At 46.2% G+C, this 26,316-nt stretch overlaps 1 protein-coding gene across 37 annotated transcripts; it reads left to right on the plus strand.

Moving 5' to 3' along the window:
* The first annotated feature begins 3 nt into the window (after window positions 1–3).
* Window positions 4–24,477, plus strand: EWSR1 (EWS RNA binding protein 1). 37 transcript variants are annotated; one of them, XM_087942633.1, is made up of 19 exons: window positions 4–179; window positions 3,704–3,740; window positions 3,943–3,994; window positions 6,752–6,878; window positions 7,747–7,764; window positions 9,647–9,833; window positions 10,735–10,899; window positions 12,253–12,497; window positions 13,377–13,560; window positions 16,551–16,588; window positions 17,258–17,290; window positions 18,175–18,293; window positions 18,621–18,750; window positions 19,278–19,400; window positions 19,507–19,672; window positions 20,471–20,568; window positions 20,647–20,709; window positions 23,890–24,142; window positions 24,240–24,477. In XM_087942633.1, the coding sequence occupies exons 1-19, from the start codon at window positions 167–169 to the stop codon at window positions 24,277–24,279; spliced, it is 2,091 nt and encodes a 696-aa protein (XP_087798759.1). In that variant the 5' UTR covers window positions 4–166; the 3' UTR covers window positions 24,280–24,477. The 37 variants fall into 37 exon arrangements, with proteins under 37 accessions (XP_087798759.1, XP_087798762.1, XP_087798761.1 ...); XM_087942636.1 differs by having other exon boundaries at window positions 19,516–19,672; XM_087942635.1 differs by having other exon boundaries at window positions 16,554–16,588.
* Window positions 24,478–26,316: the final 1,839 nt, after the last annotated feature.

Here is a 26,316-nt window from a genome sequence, read left to right on the forward strand (position 1 = left end):
TGCGCAGTCGCGGGCTGCAGAAAGACCGGGAGGACGTTAGCGAGGAGAAGGAGGGAGGAGGAGGAGGCGGAGAAACGACGCTGACGACGCCGAAGCGGGACAACCAGGCAGCGCCGGCGACGACGACGACGACAGCGGAGTGGAGCGCGATCCAGCGAGCGAAGCAATGGCGTCGACGGGTGAGGCGAATCGGCCGCGGCCTAGTCGGGGAGGTTGGGGGCGCCCAGAAAGGCCTTGAGGCGCCGGTCGAAACAAGACGGCGACGAGAAACGGCGGCGGTGGCGGCTCTTTCTGGAAAATTCCACCGCTTCCCAGAGCGCGCGTGTGCGGGGGTGGATGGGGGGAAAGAGAGAAAAAGGTCGGCCGGACGGCCGTTGAGGGGGCCGGGGCGGGGGAGGGGGGAAGAGAAAGAGGCGGCGAGGGCGCCGGCGCAGTGCGCAGGCGTGGGGCATGGCGCGGAGCGCGCATGCGCGGGCGAGGCGCGCTGCCACCGGGCCTAGTTACTCCATTGCCACCGGTGGGGGGGGGAGGCGTGGAACAGCCGCGCCATCCTCCCTCCTCCCCCACCTTCTTTAATTGACTCCATTGGGTGACTGTTTCCCCCGCTTTTTAAAAAAAAACAAAACCATTTTTTCAGGCTTTTTAAATTTTAACCTCTGCTGGCTTTCACCTTGCCGCCCTTCCTGTGTTTCCTTCCTTCCCGTTTTTAAGACTTCCGCCCCTGATTCTACTTTTTTTCCCCTCTGTTGCTTTCCTTTCCTGCAAAGGGCTCTTCCTTCGTTCTTTGTGCTCTTGTTTCAAAAAAAAAAAAATGCTTCTCAGCCATTTTTAAAATGGCAGTTTGGACTACAACTCCCAGAAGGCAGTAGGACTGCAACTTAAGGTGGCAGTTAGGACTACAACTCGCAGAATTCCTCAGCCAGCCTGGGGAATTCTGGGAATTGAAGTCCTACCATCTTAAAATGGCCAAGGTTGAGAAACCCCGCTCTATTTACAGGTAGTCCTCAACTTAGCAACAGTTAACTGAGTGACCAAGGTGGCATTGAAAAGAGTGACTTGTGACCATTTTTCACGCTTAGGACCATTGCAGCATCCTCTTGGTCGCATCATCAAAATTCAGACGCTTGGCAAACTGGGTTTCATATTTATGACTGTCGCAGTGTCCCGCATTTTGACCTTCTGGTAAGCAAAGTCAATGGAGGAGCCAGATTCACTTAATGACCAAGTGACTAAACAACTGCAGTGATTCAACACCTGTGGCAAGCAAGGTTGTAAAATGTGGGACCCCCAAAAAAAGGGCTTCACTTAACAATGGAAATTTTGGGTTCAATTGTGGTTGTAAGTCGAGGACTTCCTGTGTTAGAATTACGCTCTGGTTTAGGTGCACGCCCCCCTTTTGTTTCTCAAATGGAAAACAGGTTTGGCTCATAGAGTGACCGGCCTGAGGTCATTGTCTCTTTTTTGGAAGCAGAGTTAGGGCTTATTCTACTCTTTCCTGGAGTTTCTTACATTGCCTCCCTTTGTTTTATCTTCTGTTGCTCTTCCTCTTCGCCCACAGCTCTGCTTTGGGCCCCTTTGATCTTCACCTCCAGCTTACAAATATTGCTGAATATTTACTCCCTGCATGTGTCTCTGCTGCTGCCTGCCTTTATCCAGCTTCACAACTTTGAGAAGTGTGAAATTCAACTCCCAGAATTCTCCTAGGCGGGGTGGGGGGTTTGAAGTCCATGCATTTTAAAGTTAGAGTGGTTTAGAGAGGGTTGGATTTTGATTTTACCGCTTTTTCAGTTTATGCCGGAGCTGACCAATACTTTACACTGCATTTCTGCATTATTGAACACAGTTTATTTACAAGAAAAGAAGCAATATAGCTGTGTGTAAAACACAAGACAGCCAACCAAGTCTTTATTTTTTTTAAAGGAAATAGATCAGGGGTGGGATTCAACTGGTGTTACTACCGGTTTGGTGACTACATTTTGCAAACGCAGAACCGGTTCAGTGTCTGCTGCTCTTCAGAGCTACTGGTTCTGCCCGGCTCTACATCCCACCCCTGAAATAGATGTGTTAAAATGAAACTTCATTTTTAACCAAGGAAATAGATTGTTCTTAAAATATTCTTAGCAATGCCTTTTTTTTTCCAATTTTGTTTCTCCAAGCAATTTACATCTCCTGAAGTTGCACCTAGTTTAGAAAAGTTAAAGGCTATAATTTGCGGCAGAACATTATTTACTCTTGCTGCAGCTGATAATGGTTTCTACTCTGAAATTTGTCCTGAGGGTATAAAAAAGGCAGTTCAAATATACGTGTATAGCGCATAATCCAATCACAACTCTGCATTTTTAAAGGTCAAGATCAATAGTACATTTGAAAATAAGCTACTGCACCATATTAGTGAGCAAGCTTATGATCCAGCTGAGGTCTCTTAATTCCAGTTGGAGGGTTAAGGAGTAAGATTTGTCTAGTTTCCTCACTGAGACTTTAAAGTGGTTTGGCTGTTTACATTTATACAGGTAAAAGGATTATAAGATGCTTGTGAGGGTTACCTGGGTATGGCATGTATACAAGTGTATATTTTAGTAAGGTATGCCAAACAAGCAGTTTATAATTCTTTAAATAAAGATTCAATTTTGAATGCTGTTAAACCACATAAAATACAATAATATTCCTTACGGAAAATGAAAAGCCAAACAAATGGAATGAAAACAGATTTTACGGTTGATTAGAAAATCTTTTACCTGAGAAAGCAGGAAAAAATATTTGAAAATAGTATATGGGGTGGGTTGTTTTTTTTTGGGAGGGGGGACTAATTATGGCACATGACTAGCAAAAAAAAGTGCAGCTAAGTGAAAAAGAGTTGTGGAATGGAAATGTTTGTCACACAAAGTTAAATCACAATATATTTGTGGCTTATTTGATCCCATATGATTTTTTTTACCAATCCCCCCTCCTCCCAATTTGAACTCTGGATATGAAATTGGTTTATAAATCCCAGTTTGTTTTATGTGCCAGATCCAGATAATAGGATCTAAAATCCTGAATCCTAGATTTTTCATGTTTCACTGTTGCAAAAATGTAGAGAAAAGGCATTGTGGAGGGAATGTGGCTCCAATTCCGCTATGCTCTTTACCTTTTCTCCAAAATTCCTCATTGCCCTAGTAACGGTCATATTTTTTCATGGCTAGTTTCTCCCCGAATAGAAAGAAACATACAGTCACATTCTTCCTTCTCAAAATCAAGCATATAGAAAGTACCACTTCTGTGAATGCAAGTTGGCAGGGTATTGGATAGACTCATAGCCACAAAACATTATAAAATTGACAATTCTCAAGCACATGGTTTATAGAAAAACCATGCCCCCCCTCCCACCCACCCACCCAAAAAACTGGAAGAAAACCCACATATATCAAGACTAAACACAACACCCACATTGACTAGAATTTTGTTTTTTTTCGTTGAACATTTTAGCTTCAAATAAAAAGCAAAATTTACAGTCCGACTGCTTTAATAAAGTCGGTTTGCATTTTGCTTCTGTAATGGTAATTCTTCTAATCAGTCCATCTTCTGATGAACATTAGCACAAGCTCTCAGGAATTCTTACACCTTTACTCTGAAATGAAGAAAAATGGATTTTAGTTTGAGTTGGTTTTACAGTGATTTCCTCTCCCCCCCTCCCTTCTTGTTTTTGTCTTCTTACCCTCTGCAGATTATAGTACCTACACTCAAGCAGCTGCCCAGCAGGGGTGAGTTTTTCTGTATATAGTAATGTTACATTTAAAAAAAAACTTGGATTAGTGTTTTAAAGTACGATCAGTTTTGACATTGCAAAGTTGCATTAAGAGCTTTGCTTTTACTTTATATTAGAAGTGATGCATTTTGCTGCTTTTTAAACCATGGTGGTTTTTTGTTGTTTCATAAACCTTCAAATATCTCTTCTTTTCATAGCTACACTGCATATGCGGCTCAGCCAACTCAAGGATATGCACAGACTACCCAGGTAAAATACAACCACCAGGATAACAATAGAAACTCCGACCAGTTTGAAGCTTTAACAGATTTTCTAAGATTAAAAAACAAGCTGTAAAATTAGAAAGTGCCTACCTCCTCTCTATTCACAAAAACGCCTCTTTGTATTGGCAGTCTTAGGAAAGAAAATGCCAAAAGCCCATGAAAAATGTTGACAAGCTTTCTGTAAAAATACCCCTCGCCTGCTTGAAGTGTTCTTTTTAAACAAGGTTTTGTGTTCTGTTGTTTGCTTGCAGAGGTTTCATTACCCAGCACTGTGGATGATGTTACCTAATTGGCTAATGAAACCTCTGCAAGCAAAGAGCAAACTTGGGGCCGAGGATTCCACAGTTCAGTCCTGAGCTGCAGGGATTCTTTTCTGTTGAAAATAGGCTCTATGACCCATGGAATATAGAACAGCTAACTTAACAGGGTGACTGTTGTGGGAGAAAATGGGAAGGAATGGTGCATGTGTAGCCTTGAGGTTCTCGGTGAGAAGCACACGGTACATATTTGTAATACACTATTGCAACATTAAAGCCCAGGTTTGGTGGAGTCTGTATATTTCAAGAGTTTTATATTTAGATACATTTCTAAATGTTGATGCTACAGGAGCCCTTGACTAACAACAGTTTGTTTAGTTGACCGTTCAGTTGTAAAGGCACTGAAAAATGACTTATGACCATTTTTCACACTTAAGACCATTGCAGCCTCTCCGTGGTCATGTGATCAAAATTCAGGTGCTTGGCAACTGACTCATATTTATGACGTGTCCCCAGGGTCATGCGATCCCCTTTTGGGACCTTCAATGAGGAAGCCAGATTCACCTAACAACCGGGTTACTAATTTATCAGCTGCAGTGGTTACTTAACTGTGGCAAGAAAGTTCATAAAATGGGACAAAATTCACTAAACCAGTGACTCACTTAGCAACAGAAATTTTGGGCTCAATTGTGGTAAGTAGGGGGACTACCCGGATTAAAAATACAAGTCATGTTCATTTTAACAAAATACTTTTTTTAAAAAATTAAAAATGACAGCCATTGATGCTAAATTGCATTTAATAAAGTGCAGCGGCCCGCATGGTTTTTTGCAGAGCCCGGTGTGCACATGTGTCACCTTTCCTGCAAGAGCTGCATTGGTTGCTGATTTGCTTCCGGGTGCAATTCAGGGGGCTGGTTATCACCTTTAAAACCCTTCATGGCTTGGGTCCGGGTTATCTAAGGAAATATCTCTTTATCAATCACATCCACCCGACCCATTAGAGCGAGGAGGCAGGGAATGTTGCGAGTCCCACCTCTGGTGGGACCCAGAAGAAGGACCTTTTCTGTGGTGGCTCCGTCTCTCTGGAACATCCTTCCCCTAGAGATTAGAATGGCCCCCACTCTAGCTCTCTTCCGAAAGGCACTGAAGACCTGGTTTTGCCAATGGGCCTGGGGAACCCAGAGAGGGATGGAGCCCATCAGGTGGTTAGTGTGATCTGCTGTCGTCAGGGAGGGGGGTGGCAGTTGGTTTTTGATTTTCTGTTTTTTTGTTTTTGTTTTTCCCAAATTTTGTTCTATTGTACTTTACTAATTTATTTGATTCTTTTTGTTAGCTTTTATTGTTTTTATTTTTTGTTTTAAATATGGTTTTACGTTGTGTAAGCCGCCTCGAGTTCGCCATGGGGGAATAGGCAGCAATATAAATACATTAAATAAATAAAATTCACTGAAATACCCCCCCGAAGGGGAACTAACTTGTAACATTTAATCTCTTTCCTATATTTGCCGTTTTGCCTCTTTGAAACCCTGGCAGGAATAGGGGGCTAGTTACCTCTGAGTAGGCAATGCTATGCTATGCTTTGTGCAGTAAGGCATTTATATTTTTGAAGCTCCATTCCCATACTGCTGCTTGGGAGGGAGTATTCTTCATCAAAACGTGCGGATCCTGTTAGAAATAAAAATACCAAAGTTGTTTATACAGGCTTGACTCTTAATTGCTGTTTACAAGCAAGAGAAATATTTTTGCATAGTACTTAAGTATTTTTTTTAAAAAAAACAAACCAGTGTATTGCAGACGTCCCAAAGACGCTTCTTGCAAAAGACAACTGGACTTCCTTGGCTTTTTTTTTTTCTCCCTTTGAAAACATTTTGCTTCTCATCCAAAAAGCTTCTTCAGTATTAAGTAAACTTCTTGGATGAGAAACAAGGAAGAAAAAGAAAGAAAAGAAAACCAAGGAGGTCCAGCTGTCTCTTGCAAAAAGCACCTTTGGGACAACCATGACCTGGATGATTGAGAATCCTCATAGATATTGTGCTGCAGAGTCAAGAGAAAAACGTCAGAAAAATTGGGGAGATTTTAGGATGGAGAGAAAAAAACAGATTACTTTATCTAAATGTCAGTTCTTGGCTAAATGAAAATGCTACCTTGATCTATCTGCTAACATACCATAATTGATTTTTTCCTCTGTAACATTGTCCTGGCAAAAGAGAGTGAACTGGGCTTATGGCGAAAGCCCTGGATATTTCTTGACTGCCAACTGTATCCTTGTTTCTCTCTCTCTCTCTTGGGTCTCATGGGTATTGGTAATCTTGGGAGGTTCATTCAGTTTCTCTGCCTGATTTAAGAATGTTTCAAAATAGGAAATGGGATGACGTAACCTCTGACATGCCCGGGCATAAGAATGGTAACCAAAATAGGATTCTCACATCTGTTCTTTTGCATGGCATACTAATATATTTATATATTAATATTTTTCTTGTTGCCAGCAGGCCTACGGACAGCAAAGCTATGGCACTTATGGGCAACCCACGGATGCCAGCTATACCCAGGCTCAGACCACAGCTACCTATGGGCAGACTGCATATGCGAGTTCTTACGGGCAGCCTCCAACTGGTGAGCACATCTGTCTTCAGTCACTCTTGTACAGGTAGTCCTTGGTTCACAACAGTTCGTTTAGTGACCGAAGTCACAACGGCACTGAAAAATGACTGTTGAAGCCTATCCCCTTGGCCTCGTGATCAGAGATGACAACTGACTCATATTTATGACGGTTGCGTTGTCCTGGGGTCGTGTGATCCTCTTTTGTGACCTTCTGATAAGCAAAGTCAGTGGAGAAGCCCGATAGCCCTTGGACTTATATCCCGCTTCATGGTGCTTCACAGCCCCCTCTAAGCGGTTTACAGAGTCAGCCTATCGCCCCCAACAATCTGGGTCCTCATTTTACCGACCTCAGAAGGACGGAAGGCTGAGTCAATAGCAATAGCAACAGTGCTTAGACTTCTGGACCACTTTACAGTGTTTTATAGCCCTCTCTAAGCGGTTTACAGAGTCAGCACCTTGCAAACCCCAACAATCTGAGTTCTCAACCCCTTTATTAACTTAATAGCTGCAGTGATTCACTTAATGGTGGCAAGTAAGGTCATAAAATGGAAAATTTTACTTAACTGTCTCACTTAGTAACAAAAATTTGGGGCTCAATTGTAGTTGTAAGTCGAGGTCTACCTGTATTTGTTTGGGATGGGGGGGAGAGAATGGTGAGATGTAGATCAATTGGCTATTAAAGAAAGATTGGGGCTACTAGTCCTTCACATAACTGAGACGCTTCTGAAGGCTAGCAAACAATGTCTCCTCACGAAGGAAACATTTCTGGGTGTTCTGAGTCGCTAGAACTTTTCCCCTCCCGTTTTGAGGAAGTTAGTTTAAAGCGTGCTTGCTTGATCTGCTGAAATGCCCTCTACTTTTTGTCTTGTGCTTTCCACAGTAGAAGGGACCAGCACAGGTTTGAATATCCTGCTCAAATTTTGCATGGGAAATGCCGTCCATTTTGTCTTAAACGTTATGGTGTTCACCTTTTAGGAGGTTTTTTTTTTTTGGCAGCAAAACCTGCAGCATGCTCGTAGAAGGCCCATTTTGCCAGTTCACCTATAGAAAGGCCACCTTTCTATAAAAAGGGCCATTAATCCGTTCTTTCTGGCTGCTGATAAAAAAATATTTTTTTTAAACCTCAGCCGTGGGAAAAGACCATGTGGCTTATTAACTCTGCTTTTCCAGTTTACTAAAGGGTGAGCAACATAATTAGGCATATTTCAAATGTTAACAGCTCTCATCCCTGCATGTTTCATTTGACTGATCGCTCCTCCAAATGTGTTATCACATTCACTATTTTGTAAGTGTTCCGTATGTTTGCACGGTTAAAACATCAGGATCTGAATGCTTCATGTTGATGCTGCAAGAAGATTGCCTTCGAAGGATGGGAAGAAGCCCGTTGAATTTTCGGTGCATGCAAAAACACTTCTGTGTTTCTAATTAAGCATGGTTTCTCCCCCCTTGTGCTCAAAGCCTGGGTTAGCATGTATTAGGCCAGGGCTTTTAAAGAGAAAGAAGGCCAGAGGTTTCAATAATGCAGTCTATGACGGAAGCACTTCAGAGTTATAAGGGACTTCCTCCAACCCTAAACCATGACAGACAAATGGTTGCCCAGTCTCTTCTTAAGAGTCTCCAATGTTGGAGCACCCACGACTAATGGGCCAGGGCCCAGAGGTTGGGCCGCCCTGTTCTAGTCCCACCCCTCGCCAAGGCAGGAAACCCTGTTCCATCCTGGTCCCAATGGTTGTCAGTCTGTTCTTGAAAACCTCCAACCACTGTTGCAACCCACAACCTCCCCAGGAGGCAAGCTGTTCCATTGAGAGGCCTGCCTTCTCCCACTCCCCACCATTGGAGTATTGGGCACTGTATTTCTCCCATCAGCAAGCAATCCCCGTCAGTTTTCAGAATGGCACCTTCAGAATTCAGGCACATTTCCTCTACTGTAATACATTGCATGGTTCTCCCTCGTTTTCATATAGAATAGGAACAATCTAAAAAAAAAAATCTTTTAATTGTGGAAATAAAGTTTCTATTGTTTCCCCGCTGGGTACGTTTAAATGAAACTGGTAATAGCTCACAAGGCAATTCTTTAGTGATTGGATTTTGAAAGCTGGCTTGTATAGTAACTAGCACCACCCCGTTCTGTTAGATAGCAGTAGGAGAAAATACACCGCATTAAATATCTTTTTTTATACATTGGATGGCCTTCCCCTAACCTGGTTACCCTCCAGCTGCATGGTTTTCAGCTTCCCGATTCCTCAACAGTAGTCAATCCTGATGAGAGAATCCTCTGATCTTTCATTTAAGAGTTCCTTGATCTCAGTTTAAGGTGATCTCAGGTGCCCTAATACGTATATTTGTACAGGTAGTCCTCGATTTAACAACCTTTTGTTTAGCGACTGTTGTGGTGTTACAAACCGACTGAAAAAAGTGGCCGTGACCTGTTTTTCACACTTGTGATCCTCGCAGCATCCCCCATGGTCACATGATCAGAATCCCGCTGTTTGGCAGCTGCCTTAGACTTACGACAGTTGCAGTGTCCCAGGGTCAGGCTTTTGCGGCTTTCCGGCAAGCAGAGTCGAAAGGGGAAGCCAGATTCACTTAACAACCGTGTTACCAACTTACAGGGATTCACTCAACGTCGGCAAGAAAAGTTGTAAAAGGGGGAGGGGCGAATGCTACTTAAGAAATGTCTTGCTTAGCCACAGAACTTGTCATAAGTCGAGGACTGCGCGTACAAGTTGACCAGATTACGAGAGACGCACCCCACTTTGACTCGCTCGCTTGCTTTGCAGGTTATACCACCCCAGCTACCCCTCAGGCTTACAGCCAGCCGGTCCAAGGGTACGGCACTGCGGCTTATGACACCACGACTGCCACTGTTACCACCACACAGGCTTCCTACGCCACCCCAACTGCTTATGGCACCCAGCCTGCCTATCCTACCTATGGACAGCAGCCAACAAATGCTACAGCTGCGAGGTAAAGTACACATTTGGGTTGGATTTTTTTTTTTTAAGTTGTGTCGTGCCCCTGTTCTGTTTTTTTTTTCCCCCTTGGGTTGCATATGCTCCCCTGAATTATTTCCTTCCTGTTCTCCAGTCTTCTCTGCCCCATCTCCATTAAGGCGTAAGTGAAGCTGCTCATGTATAAAATTTCCTCTTGTGTTGTGTGGAAAGATAGCTGTACTCTGGATTTAAAAAAAAAAAAAAGATAGTTTGCCTTGGTGATTGGGACAGATTGTTGTCTTGGTTCAGGGCCAGTTACTAATAGCTACAGACATGCCTCCCTCCAACACACCCAGAGAGTGAGAGAGCATAGTTTGTCCTCGTGGCCGTTGGAAGTTAAAACAGGAGGGGAAAAAGTGATTTACGGCTGTTTTTCACACTTGTGACTGTTGCAGCACCCCCCCCCAGTCACATAATCAAGACTCATATTTATGACGCTTGCAGGGTCCCAGGGTCACGTCAATCCCCTTTTGCGACCTTCTGGCAAGCAAAGCCAGTGGGGAAGCCAGATTCACTTAACAACTGTGGCAAGGGAAGGTGGTTAGAACGGGGCAAAACTCACTTAACCGTCTCTCGCTTAGCAACAAATACGGGGGGCTCAATTGGGGTCATAAGTCGAGGACCACCTGTAGCCTTGTGGATGGTGGTTTTCCAGAATTTATGCTTTCTCTCTAAAGCAGCACGGAGACTAAAAGGTGGAGTTTGAAACTGAAGAGTTATAAGCAAGAGGTATTTTTAACAATTGCATTATGTAAGAGGAAAGTGCTTTTTTTTTTTTTTAACAGCTTGTTACACGGTGTGATAGTTCTTCACCTGAAAAGCAGGGAGAAGGTGTTGTATAAAATATGCTTCTGTTTCTTGATTCTCCCATTCAGACCCCAGGATGGCAGCAAACCTTCAGACACCAGCCAAGCTCAGTCTAGTTCAACAGGCTACAGTCAACCGAGCCTAGGATATGGCCAGAGTAACTACAGTTATCAGGTTCCTGGAAGTTATCCCATGCAGCCGGTCACTGCCCCGCCAGCCTACCCACCAACCAGGTGAGCGTTCACAAATCCTGTCCTCCCTCTCCATGTTTGGTTTCGGCTGGACAGGATGTGCTGCGATGGGATGGCCTTTCTAACAAGAAGCATTGAAGCTGGTGTCCCTTCTGAAGCTTAATCTTGGTGACCCAACATGTAAATGTCTTGACATCCCAGATCATGTCTTGGATCAAGGATCTTCAGACTTGGCCAGGTTTAAGACTTGTGGGCTTCAACTCCCAGAATTCCCGAGTTAACATGACTTGGAGAAGGAATTCTGAGAGTTGAAAGTCCCCAAGTCTTAAAGCGGTCAAGTTTGAAGACAGAGATAGGGATAGAGAGAAAGAGAAAGAGAGAGATAGAATAGATAGAATAGACCAAGAGTCTTCAAGTTTGGCCAAGCTTAAGACTTGTGGACTTCAACTCCCAGAATTCCTGAGTTAACATGACTTGGAGGAGGAATTCTGAGAGTGGAAAGTCCCCAAGTCTTAAAGCGGTCAAGTTTGAAGACCCCTGTCTTGGATAATGATTTCCAGAATAAAGACCATAATATCACAGCAGGCTAGTTCGAAACCCAACAACAGACACTGGGGAGCATAAAGAAGGGGTTCTTTCTAGACTCCAATCCCCTCCTCCCCCACCACCCTACCCCAAATCAATTCAGCTGCATTGCACTTTATTAGGGCAACCTATACCAAGGCTATCTAATTGTGGATTTCAATATTCAGGAGATATAAGATATATTCTCTGGTAGTTAATGCACCAGACTAGACACCAAGAAGACCGTGAGTTTACATCTCACCTTAGCCATGAAAGCCAGCTTGGGTGACTTTGGGCCAGTCACTCTCTCAGTCCAATCCACCTCACAGGGTTGTTGTTGTCGGGAAAATAGGAGGAGGAAAGTGTGTTGGATACGTTCACCACGTTGAGTTATTTGTAAAAATAATAAAAGACAGGATACAAATAAACAATAACTTGATAGGTGGATAAAAATGCCAAATTCAGGCTGGCTGTGTGATGAACCATGATAATAATAACTTTATTCCACCCCTGGCTTTCTAACTTCAAGGGAGACAATCTTGTGAACATTCCACTTTTTGGACTGCGCTGGTCTGGTTAGAGAAAAATCAATCTTCAGCAAGGACAAATATTTTTTTTAAGAGTAATGTTATGTAGTTTGTAATGGGAACCAATGATTGGGATTATTTGAATACTCCATATTACTGATGGCGAACTGCTAATTACATGCATCCTTTAAATATGAAAATACATCAAACCCAGATATTATTTTGATACGGCTGTCAGTTTATGAAGGCTGACAGCTTGGGTTAGATCATCCCTTTAATATTTCTCTCTTTTTTTAACCAGCAGCTACTTTTCCTGTGCTTTGCCATATCTTTTCAGCTACTCTTCTTCTCAACCAAGTAGTTACGATCAGAGCACTTACTCCCAGCAGAGCAGCTACGGCCAGCAGGGCAGCTACGGCCAGCAGGGCAGCTATGGACAACAAAGCAGCTATGGGCAGCAGCCCCCCACCAGCTACCCACCTCCCACTGGATCCTACAGCCAGGCACCAAGCCAGTACAGTCAGCAGAGCAGCAGCTATGGGCAGCCAAGTAAGTAGACCCCTCCTCTTCTCCCCCCCCAAAAAAACCCCTTTCAGTCCAAGGTCCCCATTTCTGATATAAAAGTAATCCTTGTCTTACGACCACAGTTGAGGCCAAAATTTCTGCAGTTGCCTCCTCCTACAACCTTTCTTGCCATAGCTGTTAAGTGAATCCCCGCAGTAAGGTAGTTGTTAAGTGAATATGAATCCCCCATTGGCTTTGCCTATCAGAAGGTGGCAAAAGGGGGGATCACGTGACCCCCCCGGGACACTGCAGCCATCATAAGTACATGCCAGTTGCCAAGCCTCCTCCAAATTTTGATCACGTGACCCTGGGGATGCTGGAAACTGTCGTAAGTGTGAAAAGCAGCCTCCCGTCGCTTTTCTTCAGTGCCTCCCAACAACTTAAAGCATTAAAACGAACGGTTGTAAGTCAAGGACTACCTGTACTGTTTCATCTATGGTTCTGAACGTTTCGTTTCTCTCCTAAAGAGATCTCTAGTTCTCCTGCCAGATCCAACGTTGAATCTCTTGCTTGCCTTTTAAATCCAGCGTTTCAGTTGTTTAGGCTCACTGATAAGAGAAACATTTCAAAAAGCTTTTAAGGTTTCTGCTAGAGGTTTGGTCTCAGCGATCCAGGAAACTCCCTGTGTTCTCTGGAGTTTCTGCCCCTTGCAGGAGCCAGGAGGAAAAAAAAAAAACAGCTGTCTCTTGCTTCGTTTGAACTTAACTCCCAGTAGTAGCAAAAGGGATGCTTCTTTAATGGGGTTGTTGGCCAAGCCATCTGGTAGAGTTTTGCAGGTTCCTCCTCCTCCTTTCCGCGGCCGTCTTGGTGGTCTTGCCAGGGCCTGCAGCCCGCGTCCTTAACGCTGTGTGAATTGTTCCTTAGGTTCATTCCGCCAAGACCATCCCAGCAACATGGGTGTGTATGGCCAAGACTCTGCAGGCTTTTCTGGCCCAGGAGAAAGCCGGAGCTTGAGCGGCCCTGAAAACAGGGGAAGGGGAAGAGGGGGATTTGATCGTGGAGGCGTGAGCAGAGGTGGGCGGGGAGGAGGCGGCCGCGGCGGAATGGGGTAAGAGTAAACCTTTTTCTTCCTTCCTTCCTCTCATTAATTTGATTTTAAACCCTGTAGGGTGTGTGGCTGCAAGAAGGGAAGGGCTGAAAGGTGCCAGAGCAAATGGCCTTTTTTTTTTTTCTTCCTTTCCTTCCTTCCATGGAGGAGTTGTTATTAATAGCAAGTAGCTAATTAATCCATGGAACAATCTCCTTAAGGGGAAACTAGGCGCAGGATGTATTTTCCCTGCAGGGATGGGAGCCGGGTCACGAGGGGGATTTATTTGGGTGTCTAAATTCATGAAACTTTCAGCTGCCTTCCACACAGAACTGAGGGGGGGGGGTGTCCTCCGTGGGTTGAACACACACATACTTTCCCCCCCCCCCACCTTTCCGAGGGATCTGCATATGATTATGTCTTTGCTCCTCCTGGCTGGTTTTTGTTTTGCTGTTTCAGGTATATCTACTGTGAGGCGCCCCCCTTCACCACCACCCCCCCAATTGCTTTTTTTTTTTTAGGTATAAAGCCTTTCCTTGTTCTAGATCTCTTTGCTCTTGGCAAGTTGCTCCTTGAGTTCGTGGCAGAGATGCGAGGAAGCCTCAGCCACTTTCTCAAGCCCCCACAAATGGCTCCGGTGTGGCTCTTGCCTGCCTGCCAGCCAGGCTCTGGCAAGAAGACCCAGCCATGCCCTTAAGCCAGCAGTCACAAAGTAAGCCTTTCGAGGGAAGCCTCCCCCAAAGGAGCTTTTCAGGTATCCCTAAATCAGTCCGGCCATTCCCAGTATGGCGGGGTCTGATTTGAGAAGCCGGTTCCGTCCGTTCTTGTTGCCCGTTGATTGATTGATTTAAGGTTTTTTTTTTTTAAAAAAAAAAAGACACGGTCAATCGAGGGTCTTTTGATAACTGAAGGTGCTGTTCGTGTGTGTGTGTGTTCTACCCACTGTATGCCATGCTACGCAGAGGGTCCACTCGGCAAACCGATTGGCTTAAGGGATGGGGGGGAAGGAAAAAGGTTCCAGCAGTTATCACTCCTCATGTGATGCGCATCAACCAAAGCGCCCCTCTGCATAGTTGAAGCACCGATGAGTCCAAATGGTTTGAAATCTTTATTGCTCAAGTCAGTCAATTTGCTTGATTTTTATGACTTCAAAACCAGTTCATTTAATGACCCTTAACCACGCTGAAGAAATAACCCTTTGGGACTGGCTTGAATGGAAAAGGGCTCCGTAGTTTTATATGTAAAAACGATTTCCATTTGTTAGGTGTTCCTAGATGTGTTTTAAAATTTAAGACGTAGACACTTGAAATGGCCATCACCACATCTCTCTCCTTCCCTTCCCCCCTTTTCTTTTAAATCTCAAACTCACCTCTAGCCTTTTTTAACCACAGGGCATCCCAGTGTCTTCAGATTCATAACAGGTGCCCCAAAATGCCACTTAAAAATTGAAAATTGGAAAGGGGAGGGGGTTGCTCTTGCTATTGGCCGTAGGAAAATCGCACCTCAAAGCTGGCCTGGTGATGTCAGCCCCAGGGTTGGTGAGGGGTCCCTGGCTCCCGGTGTGGTGATGCATTTCAGTCTCTATCCTGCAAGGTAAGGAGCCCGATGTTCTTAACATGATGCCCTTTTTTTTTCACTGCCTCAGTATTTTTATATTTTCACTGGCTGTTAAACATGGAAACTTTTTAACATGCTTTGTCGCATTTATATGCTACAGGTTACAAAGTGAGATCCTTGTATACACTTCAGTACTTAAAAAGTACCCGTATTCAGTACTCAGCCGGCAGCATAATGAAAAGTGGGACTAGACACGGTGTCCATATGGAGAGGAAAAAAATATATATACATATATATATATATATATACACCTAGAATATTTTTAAACCAAATGTGTACAATTGTATAAATGGAAAACCTTCTGTAACTTTGGTAACTGCATATAGTATTTCATGTTTGGTAATGAAACTTAGAGGGGAGGTGTGATAACTTTAGAATTGTGTAAAATTAAAAGTGTAAAACATCTGTTAAAAAGGGAAGGATTACATATATGGTGTATACTTTGGGAACGAAGAAAAGCTGCATGCATCAGCTTTGAATTGTGTTTATTAAATCGTTTATGGGTTAATGATGCAATACTTGCTAACCGTGAACTGTTCTTCTCCCTCCTTTTTTCTTAAATTCACATTCTTGTACTTTTCAAAATAATAATAATAATTGCCCTACTTCATAAATGAGGCTCTATTTGCCCACAAAATTGTATTTCATGATTCTTAATGCCCTGCACTAAAAACACAGATCAGGATCTTCATGGAGTTGTGATACGCAAAGTTGCATCCTGAGACCTCAGAATATGGTGTATTCTGTAAGACCTCCTTTCACAGAGACTGTTAAAATCCAGTACTGAATGTATGGTTTAATGACTTGTCAACTGCATTGTATTCTAGGGTTTGCTGTCTTTTTTTTTTCTTTTTCTTTTCTTTCTTTTTTCTTTTTTTTTGCAACTGTTAATGTTAAAAGGTTTTCCATCCAGGAATTTGGATTATTCTCCCTCTTGCAAAGAGGCTGAGGATGCAACTTTACATTTGCAAAACAAGGAGGGAGTCGATGAGAGAACTATCGCAATGTGCCTGTATGCAAGTATATTTAAAAAAAGAAAGGGGAAAAAAAAAAGAATGAAAAAAGATCCCCCCCCAAATCATTTCCGCTTCCTGCCGGTAAGCCAAGTATTGCATGGTTAACGTCATTAGCCGTGGAACAGTCCCACTGCTCAAATGTGGTGTGTCCAGCCCCAGACAAAACCAAAGGTGTGTGTTAACGTGTGTAAAGGAGATTTGAACAAGCTGCCCTGAAGAAAGGCCTAGTGACGAGATGACAGAGACAGACAGACAGACAGACAGATGCAATGTTTTGGATATGTTAGCCAGTGCCCTTCTCCCAGTGAGCCCCAGTGGCTCCAAACGGGACTGGCTTTTTTAAAGGGAAGGCCTTCATTTCTTCGTTTATCCCCCCAGCAGCGCTGGAGAGCGAGGTGGCTTCAGTAAGCCTGGTGGTAAGTTTTTGAGCATTACAATGGGATCGTGTTTTAAAAAAAAATAAAAAAAATAATAATTTTTTAAAAAAAACGCAGCCAGAAAAAAAAATTTAAAATAATAATAATAACATCATATTTGTTAGCTTCCTGAATGGTGAAAAATGCCCTTTGCAAACAGAACTTTTAATGGGTACTGCCGGCAATGCCTTAATGGGTCTTTAGAAGGTTTTAACCTACGGTGACAGAACAAAAGGGTATTAAAAACGAAGGGTTGATGAGGTGTCGAGAGAAACTAATTGGGGAAGGAAATCCACTTTTTTCAGAGGCTTTGGCGTTTTAATAAGTAGTAACCTTGGTAAACTTGGCAACACTGATTTGACCTGAGAAAAAGGCCCCCTGCCCGCCCCCTTTGAGCCACCGTGTGTGTAATAATACCAGGTGATGGTTTTAGAAGGCTGCTAAAACTTGCAAGCCGCAAAAAAAAAAAAAAAAAGCATAAAAGGGTGTTGCATTGCAAAATGGTTTTTTTTTTGTTTTTTTGCAGTGCGGTCAATTCAAGTTTTAACCCAACGCCATCTAATCGCGGTTGTAAATAGGTAGTTGTGTGTTTTGTTGGTAGCAGAGCTGGCAAGGCAGGCACTAACAATGGCTTCTGTGGTTTCTTTTTCCCCTCCTTCCGGACGACAGGACACATGGATGACGTGCCAGATCTCGATTTAGGTAACGCTGCTGAGGTCACTGCTTAAAATGTTTCGAGAGGTTCCTCTGCCCTCATGGGGGTACCCTCCGCAAAGCAGCTCCACCTCTCCCATCTGCACCCACTCGCCTTTTGCTGAAAGGAGAAGTCAGTGCTTGGGCAAACTTGAAGCCCACAATGGGCAGATCAGCCTCTTTCTGGAAAGCAGTTGGGTCTCTTTTAGTGCAGGGGTCTCCGGGCCGTGGAATGGCACCAGAAGGGCAATGTGCCAGAAACCGGGCCATGAAAACAAGCAAAGCCTCATCCATGGGATGCAGGCGGCACACGAAACCACGCATCCCCGCCGGTCCATGGAGAAACCTCCACGGAACCGGTCCCTGGTGCCCAAATGGTTGGGGCCCACGGTTTTAGAGAGCCTGCACCAAATTCCTGCAAAAAGTGCTCTCTGTCTTCGTATGTTTACTGGCTCTGTACTTGCACCTGACTTGCACTCTGCTGGCTGAAGTTAGATTAAGCAGCCTTGCTCTTTTGCAGTAGATAGATGTGGTAGATAGATAGGAGAGAGAGATGGGTGGATGTAGGTTGGTGGGTGGATAGGTAGGTAGGTATAGATAGGTAGATACAGTAGATGGATATGGCAGATAGAGATATATGGGTGGGTAGTTATAGATAGATTAAAGAGGTAGGTAGGTAGGTAGGTAGGTAGATCGATCCTTGGGTCTCCTTGTATAGCCTCTTTGACTCCTATAAATCAGAGTAGCAACTTTAATACAGTAACCCTGGGTTTAAAAATGGATGGAAAGCGTTGCCCAGGAACAGGTCCTTGGAAAAGCAGGAAGTAACATCCAGTCATTCTGAAGACAGGATGGCGTAGATATTTGGGGTGACCCATGATTTGTGTTTACAGGCCCACCTCTAGACCTGGATGATGACCTTGATAACAGTTCCGTGTATGTACAGGGCCTGACTGACAATGTGACTCTAGAGGAGCTGACTGACTTCTTCAAACAGTGTGGCGTTGTTAAGGTGAATATCAACATGATGCTTTGAGATACTTGGAGCTCGGAGGCATCAGTCGGGGAAATCCTGGCTTCCTTGCTTCTCCGTTTCCCCAAGTTATTTACTTGAGCCAGGATCGCTTTCCACTAAAAATGTTGAAATTATGCCTGTTTGTGGACACTTTACTTAAAAATCGGAGCTTGTGGTGATGTGCTAGATAGATAGGCGCCCTGTTGGGCTCAATGGGTTTCAAATTAAAGTCTTCTGCATGCCCCCCGACATCATTCCGTTGGCCTTAATTTGCAACTGAAATTCACTGTAATAATGTTCTTTTCCCCAACTTCATTCCCCCAGATGAACAAAAGAACTGGACAACCCATGATAACAATCTATCTTGACAAAGATACTGGGAAGCCCAAAGGAGATGCAACTGTCTGCTATGATGACCCACCCACTGCCAAAGCAGCCATAGACTGGCTTGATGGTGAGTGAGTTACAACACACCTGTCGCTCCGAAGGGTCTCTGTCTCTCTCTTTCCCTGTCTCTCTCTCTCTAAGTGGAGGACTCCTCCTTTCCCTGTTTTCTTTCCTCAGTTGAGGAAGAGACAAGCTCTTGCCAATTCAGACTTTTTACAGCTTCCCCCCCCACCGGCGCTGATGCTCTTGGCATAAATGTTGCAGCTTCGGCTGGTCAACGGTCCTTCCTTCCCACCCATGATGCTTTCTCCACCTCAGCAGCTTCCAGCTGTGTGTGCCCTTCAACTCCCAGAATTCCCTCCCCTAGCCATCCTCGGAACTTCACCCAGGGGAGGGCTGAGAAATATTGGGTTGGGGAATGAGTCCAGCCCTCCGTTCCCCATTCCTCCTCCAGGATAAACCTGCCTTAAATTTGAATAGCTCAGGCCTCCTCCTCCTCCTCCTCCTCCTCCTCCTCCTCCTCCTCCTCCTCCTGACCAGCCACCTGTGTTGTGGCTTTGATGACCCACAAGGACGTTTTCTGCTTCGTTTCAGGGAAGGAGTTTCAAGGCAGCAAACTCAAGGTCTCCATGACTCGGAAGAAGCTGCCCCTGAACAGCATGCGAGGAGGCATGCTGCCCCGGGAACCTCGAGGCATGCCTCCCCCTCTCCGTGGAGGTAACCTTGGGGCACCGGGCAAAACACAAAGCTGGCATGTGATGCCCCACCGGGTGTGTGTGTGGGGGGGGGAGCGTCCTTGCACTCACCAGCGGTTCTCTTCCAGGTCCAGGAGGCCCAGGTGGCCCTGGTGGACCCATGGGTCGTATGGGCAGCCGAGGTGGTGACCGGGGCGGTGGCTTTGCCCCGAGAGGGCCCCGAGGATCCCGAGGAAACCCTTCTGGGGGTGGAAACGTCCAGCACCGAGCTGGAGATTGGCAGTGCCCGAACCCGTAAGTCCCTGCCGGCTCTTTCCTCCCAAACACGGTGACTTCACTCTCTGGGGCTGTTTCCCTATTGGAAAAGGGCCAGAATGAAAGCAGGAGCCCTCCTTCAGGATCATTGATCCCCGTATGGTATATTTGTCGCCCCCCTTTTCCACCTGGGCGGAATATACAGGTAGTCCTCGACTTAACGAGGGGTTCGTTTAGTGACCGTCCGAAGTTACGACAGCACTGGGGAAAAAAAAAAGGACCGTTTTCCCCCACTTGCGTCCATTGCAGCGTCCCCCATGGTCGCGGGACTGAAATTTGCATTCTTGGCAACCGACTCGTATTTATGACGGTTGTGCTGTCGCACGACCCCCTTTCTGCTACAAGCAAAAGTCAAATGAAGCCAGTTCCACTTAAACAACCCTGATACTAATTTAATGACTGTTAAGGGTGGCGAGAAAGGTCGAAAAACGGGTCAGCCTTCACCTAACGGGAGTTCCCCTTAACAGCAGAAATTTGTGGGCTCCGTTGTGGTCTTTTAAGTCGAGGACTACCTGCTGTTCACTGTCACCTGTCTTACCTGCACAAGCCCCTAACGCCCCCCCCCCCCGCCCCAAATCGGCTTTCCTAGAAGAGCGACGGGCGTGGTACATTCTCTGCAGCGGCTCTCCTGCAAAGTTGAGGGCCCCTGCTCATCCTTTGCTCTTGGGGGCTTCGGGGGTCTGGATCAGGCCAGCCACCCAACAGCAGCCCGTTGTCCCCCCTCCCTCCCTCCCTCCCTCCCTCCCTCCCTCCTAATGGAACCCTGGTTCTTTCTAGGGGCTGTGGAAACCAGAATTTTGCTTGGAGAACAGAGTGCAACCAGTGCAAGGCCCCAAAGCCCGAAGGCTTCCTCCCGCCGCCTTTCCCACCCCCAGGTATGCCCCTACTGTCTGCGAGCTGGGGTGGGAGTCGGACTATCTGACACTGATCTCTGCTTATGTGATATTCACAAGGTCCTGGATTCTTGCTTGGGAAGCCGCTGCCACTTAGAGGGCTCATATACGGGACCAATAGTGGTAAGGGTACTTGTACAGGTGGTATGTTTTTCCTTCGTTTGTGTACGCGCTTCTAGAAGAGTCAAGGAGGCGTTGGTTCCACACACGCAGTGTAGGGCAGGAGCCAGGCAGTTGGAAGCACCGACCCCTGGGCGCATGCTCGGACAGGAGAGCCCAGGTTAGACAGGAAGGTGCTCTGTCATTTTGGGAAGGGTGTGTGCGTGGGGGGTTCTTCCACAAGAGCTACGCCAGGTTCTGCGGGGCCCGGAAGAGCCCTCCGTGGCTTCCCGTCTCTTGTGACAGCAATCCGTGTCTGTGGCTTCTGATTTAAGGCCCCTTATAGCAACAGCACATAGACTTACGTACCGTTTTACCGCCCTCTCTAAGCAGTTTACAGTGTCAGCCTCTTGGCCCCCCCAACAATCTGGGGGTCCTCATTTCACCGATCTCGGAAGGACGGAAGGCTGAGTCAACCTTGAGCCGGTCAGGATCGAACTGCCAAACTCCTGGCAGTCAGCAGAAGTAGCCCGCAGTACTGCACTCTTCAGCCCTGCACCACCACGGCTCATTGCAAAGGGGGTGGTGGTGGTTTGTCTCCAACCTGGCCAACTTCTGGACTCCCAACTCCCAGAATTCCTCAGCCAGACAAGGGGTCCTCCCACTTAACTATATTGTAGTCTTCCTTATAGTCACGTGGTTTATGTCTGTGGAGGCCCTTGGCAACCGGACTGATTTACGGTGGTCGCAGCTTCATCCTGGGCAGGTGGGAGGGGTCCTAAGATTATCGTTTGTGATCTTTCCAGGAGGTGAAGCCTTACAAGTACAAGGGAAGCTGGGTTTGCTTAATGACCACGTGCTTCTCCTAACCACATCAATTCACTGAACGCCTGTGGCCTAAAGAGACCTTAACCGGGCACAATGCCCACTTAACAGCACCTTGCTTAGCCAGGGAAGTGAGTTGACTTTATTGTCAACTACATGCCATCTTCAGTGTACACGATGACTATAAAGACAAAACCCAAACGCACACCCTTCCCCTTGAAACCCCCCTGATAATTGCGTTCATATTGCCCTATGCAGTAGAATTCAAGAGAGTTCCTGCCCTGGGATAGCAGCTGTTTTTCAGCCACAGCCCTGATGACAGTTGCAAGTCAAGGACTGCCTTGATTACAGCTTCCAGACCCAGCCTTGCTGGTAGAATGGGGCCCATTTTTTTTTTTTTTTTGCAATGACCTTGTAGCCTTTTGTAGCATGGTAGGAGCCTGTTCAGGCAGCCACGTGGCCGTCCCCTCTTAGTTGCAAGCTGCTTACAAAGGCCCCGTTTAGGGCTGGAGGAATTAAAAGGATATTTTTTTTAAATTGGGGAGACACTTTTCTCACTGCCCTGTTTTTGCTTTCTGGCAAACCTTGCCTGAAAGATACGTGTGACTTTCAGTTTTTCCTCACTCTTCAGTGTTAAAAGATTTCTTGGGGAAGGCAAGTCAGTTGGGTGCTGGGCACAGTCTGCCTCGATTGACCAGGCCCTGAGGGGGTCAGGCTCCAACTTGCCTCTGAACTCTCTTTTTAAGTGTTAGGCTTAAAAAGGCCCAGCAGCATCCTGGATGTCGGTTTGTCTAGAGCAACTGATGCCTTAAATGCTAAATATTTTGACCTGGGCCTTTGCAAGATCTCTTGGATAGCGTGGTGGTGGTGGTGACAAGAGTATTTCGGTCCTTCGTGCACTACTCTTTTAATCGGGCAAGCCCCCAGTTCCACCTGCATGTAACATGCCCTCTGTTGTGGCCCTGGCAACTTCCCTGTGTATGAAGCAGCCTCCCATCTCCCCAAAAAAAAAAAAAATCCTCCGCTCTGATGAAAATGCCTGCACCCATTTCTTTGTCCCCGGACGAGCGGAGCAAACTGCCCCCTTGCCCCGGAAATGGGTCAGAGGATGCCATGAGCTGCGCCACCACTTGCCGACTTCTCTTTTGAGGCTCTGCAGACCACAGAGTCCGCGCCTCTTGTTTTAAAAAAACCAAAACGGGCTTTGTTCTAGAGCAGCACGTTTCAAACCGGGCAACTTTTTTTGAGAGGCCTGCTATCGGGCTACAGAACGTTTTCCTATTCAAGTTAACAAGAATGAACTTCTGAAAACCAAACGTATCCAAAGGAATCCTTTATTGAGACAATTCATGTAGGAGTTTAAAGCAGCACCTGAGGTCCCTCAGGCATACAGGGATAGATAAAGGAGTTTAGAAACCCCCCTTATCTCGATGTGTATTTAGTAAAACAAAAGCCCCCTTTTCTTCTTCCACTGAAGAAATGACAGATACATGGATCTGACAAGTGCACTTCCAGCTCCCAGAGTTCATTCCCTCCAGCCGCTTAGGGTGGTTTTGGAATTCTGGGCTCTGAAGTCCACATACCTTAAAGCTGCTTAGTTTGGGAAAACCAACCAACCACTGTTTTAGATTCGAAGGAAAAACCGACCGCCCAATTTTCAGTCTTTCTAAGCACGCAGATCGCACCGTGCAAACCTTTTTAATGCCCTCGCCTGGAAAGCCATCCTCACACAACCTCTCGGCCAGGGGGGGAGATCTACCGGTCCGGTTCGGTTCTATAGAACAGGTAGCTCCGAAGAGCAGCTGACACCGAACCGGTTTGCTAGGACGAGGTTTTGGTCTGCTGTTTGGCCCACCCCGCCATCTAGGTTGCGTTTTCCCCCCTCAGCTGCTTTGCACAGCTGAGTGCCGCTCGTCAGCTGGAGCCGGTAGTGTATGCGCTCCCCAAACCAGTTAATGCCGGTCGGATCCCAGCCCTGCTCTCGACATAGCTTGAAATGGGCGACTGCACCCACATTTGGGTTCACTCTTTGGATGTAGCGAAACCGCGTGTGTGAGAGAGAATGAACCATAGAGGAGCCTCTGGGGGTGTTTGGGCCTTTGCTTGCTGCTCTGTCCACACCCACTTCCGCCCCGTTGACAAGGGACGGACGGATCTTGTTTTTTGGGAGGGAGAGCGGGGGACACTCTCGGGCAATTTAAAGCGCGCACCCTCATTGCTCACGCTTTCCCGAGTGGCTCGGCCCGGGGATGTATGTGCCGCAGGTAACCGAGCCCACCGTGGGGTGCTTCCGAGAGGGCCGCCTGAGTGTCGCCTGCCTCACGGGTGGGGTGGAGGCCCGGCTTCGACTTGAACCCCGCTGCCTTTCCTTCCTTATAGGTGGCGATCGCGGCCGGGGGGGCCCTAGCGGCATGAGAGGAGGCCGAGGTGGGCTGATGGACCGCGGTGGGCCCGGAGGGATGTTTCGCGGCGGCCGTGGTGGAGACCGAGGCGGGTTCCGAGGAGGCCGTGGCATGGACCGAGGGGGCTTCGGAGGGGGCCGGCGAGGAGGCCCCGGGGGCCCGCCTGGACCTCTTATGGAGCAGCTAGGAGGCCGAGGCAGCAGGCGCGGAGGACCAGGGAAGATGGACAAGTAAGTCCGGGAATTTGGGATGGCTGAGAAGGGAAAGGAGGGGGGTTTGCGGGGGGAGAGCTGCTCCTGTTCTGACCCGATTCCTTCTCTTTCCCAGGGGGGAGCACCGTCAGGACCGCAGAGACCGGCCCTATTAAGCGGCCAGGGACTCTTCCCCCTCTTTTTTTCCCTGCTGGACTGCATTTACTACCAGATTTATTTTTTAAACCAGAAAAATGTTTTAAATTTATAATTCCATATTTATAATGTTGGCTCCAACATTATGATGATTCCTTGTCTGTACTTAGTATTTTTCACTGTTTGTGGAGAAACATTAAAACAAAAGTTAAATGGGAGCGTGCCGAGTTATTCTTTATTCTTTTCCCTTTATAAACAAAAACAAAAAGCCACAACAAAACGAAATGTGGTGGTTTAATTAAAAACTCATTTTTTGTTTGTTTTTTTAAAGCAAAGTTGTCATGAGCATGCCCAGTTAAAATTGTTTTTGGAGGTGTCAGGAGGATGGAAATTTAATGTAACCAATGTTTGCGGTTGTGATGTTTTCATTTTCATTTTTATTTTCTTAAATAAACTTCCATATGTTTGTAAATGCAACACTTTTGCAGCATGTCTTCAACACAAGCTCTGGTAGGATCGTGAGAATCTCTTTGGGTTCTCAGGAAGACATGGGGGTGGCGGCTGGCGTTTTGCAACTTCCTCCCTGGAAAATGACCCACGGCCTGGATCTCCTTTCCCACCCACAAGAATAAACTGCACTTACAGGCAGATCTTGACTTAAAGCCACAAGCGCGTCCAAATTTTCTGTGCTTAAAAAAGGGAATAATCCTGTGTTAAAGTGAGTTTCGTCCCATTGTACGACCTTCCTTGCCACCGTTGGTTAAGGGAATCACCGCCGTCATTAAGCCAGTCACACACGGTCGTGAAGTGACTCTGGCCTTCCCCATCTTGTTTGCGTGTGAGATGCTCGCAAAAGGGGAATCCCATGACCTCGGGGCACGCCAACGGTCATAAATACGAGTCAGTTGTCGAAACGTCTGAATTTGGATCCCAGAGAGGCTGGAAAGGTGGTAACTCTGAAAAACGGTCCTCGGTTCCGTTGTAACTTCGGTCACTAAATGAACTGTTGTAAGTCAAGGACTACCTGTGTAATGCCTTCCCCAACAATGCTTCCCAACAGCCATTTTTAACGTCCTGGGGACTTCAACTCCCAGAATTCCCCAGCCAGTATGGAGTTTTCAAGGAAGGTCATCGGGATGGGGAGTTGCATAGCGAATCTCTGGTGGGAGCCGTTCCCACAATGGAGAAGTCGCCTCTCTGCAGTAGATGGCAGCACTTCCCAAGCTATCACTGCCCTGTATCCTCCCTTCCTCTCCTTTGAAACATAATAAACTTAAAATGTTTCCGCTGCCAGATGTGTAAAGACAGGCTGCCTTGAATAAAAGGAGCCAACAATTTCCAGATGCCGGATCGGAAAGTCTGCAACGTGTGTAATATTTGGAAGATCAAAACAAAAGAGGAAAACGCCCCAGGGTTGTGGATTTCAGCCTGGCGCCAGAATCTCTGCTCAAATACAGCCAGGGATTCAAGCCTAGGGATTAGAAGAACCCTTTGAGGTCATCAAATCCAAATCAAACCATCCTCGGCTGCATAACAGAATAACGGATGGGACCTTGGAGGTCTTCTAGTCCAGCCCCCTGCTCAAGCAGGAGACTTATCTCATTTCAGACAAGTGGCTGTCCAGTCCTTTCTTAAAAGCCTGCAGTGATGGAGCGGCCACAACTTCTGAAGGCAACTTCTGTTCCATTGGTTAATTTTTCTAACTATCCGGAAATTCCTCCTGAGTTCTAGGTTGCTTCTTCTCTCCTTGATTAGTTTCCACCCATTGCTTCTTGTCCTGCTTTTCAGGTGCTTTGGGGAATAGCTTGACTCTCTTTTTCGGGGCAGCCCCTTCTCAAGTAGTGGAAGTTGCTATCCTAGTTCTCTTTCCACCTCTTTCCAGCATTATAGACATCTTCAGAGAGCTATTATATCTTCACCATCATAGTTCCAAAGTGGGATCTTTTGAGGCTGGACATTTGTGTTTCAAGTGAGAAGACTTCTTTGACGATCCATTGGATTATTTTCTTGGTTGTCCACGGTGTTCTTTTGAGTCTTCTCCAACACCATTGTTCAAT

The sequence above is a fragment of the Notechis scutatus genome, chromosome 13, assembly GCF_049901735.1.
Source record: "Notechis scutatus isolate UNSWTSFEM ecotype Mainland chromosome 13, rNotScu1.2, whole genome shotgun sequence".
In the NCBI taxonomy this organism is placed as follows: domain Eukaryota; kingdom Metazoa; phylum Chordata; class Lepidosauria; order Squamata; family Elapidae; genus Notechis; species Notechis scutatus.

Bases quoted from the DNA above. Each gene is read 5' to 3' on its own strand.
- EWSR1 (XM_087942633.1), top strand. The intron at 18,751-19,277 runs GTGAGTGAGTTA...GCTTCGTTTCAG, and splicing joins AGCCATAGACTGGCTTGATG to GGAAGGAGTTTCAAGGCAGC. The intron at 19,673-20,470 runs GTAAGTCCCTGC...GGTTCTTTCTAG, and splicing joins GATTGGCAGTGCCCGAACCC to GGGCTGTGGAAACCAGAATT.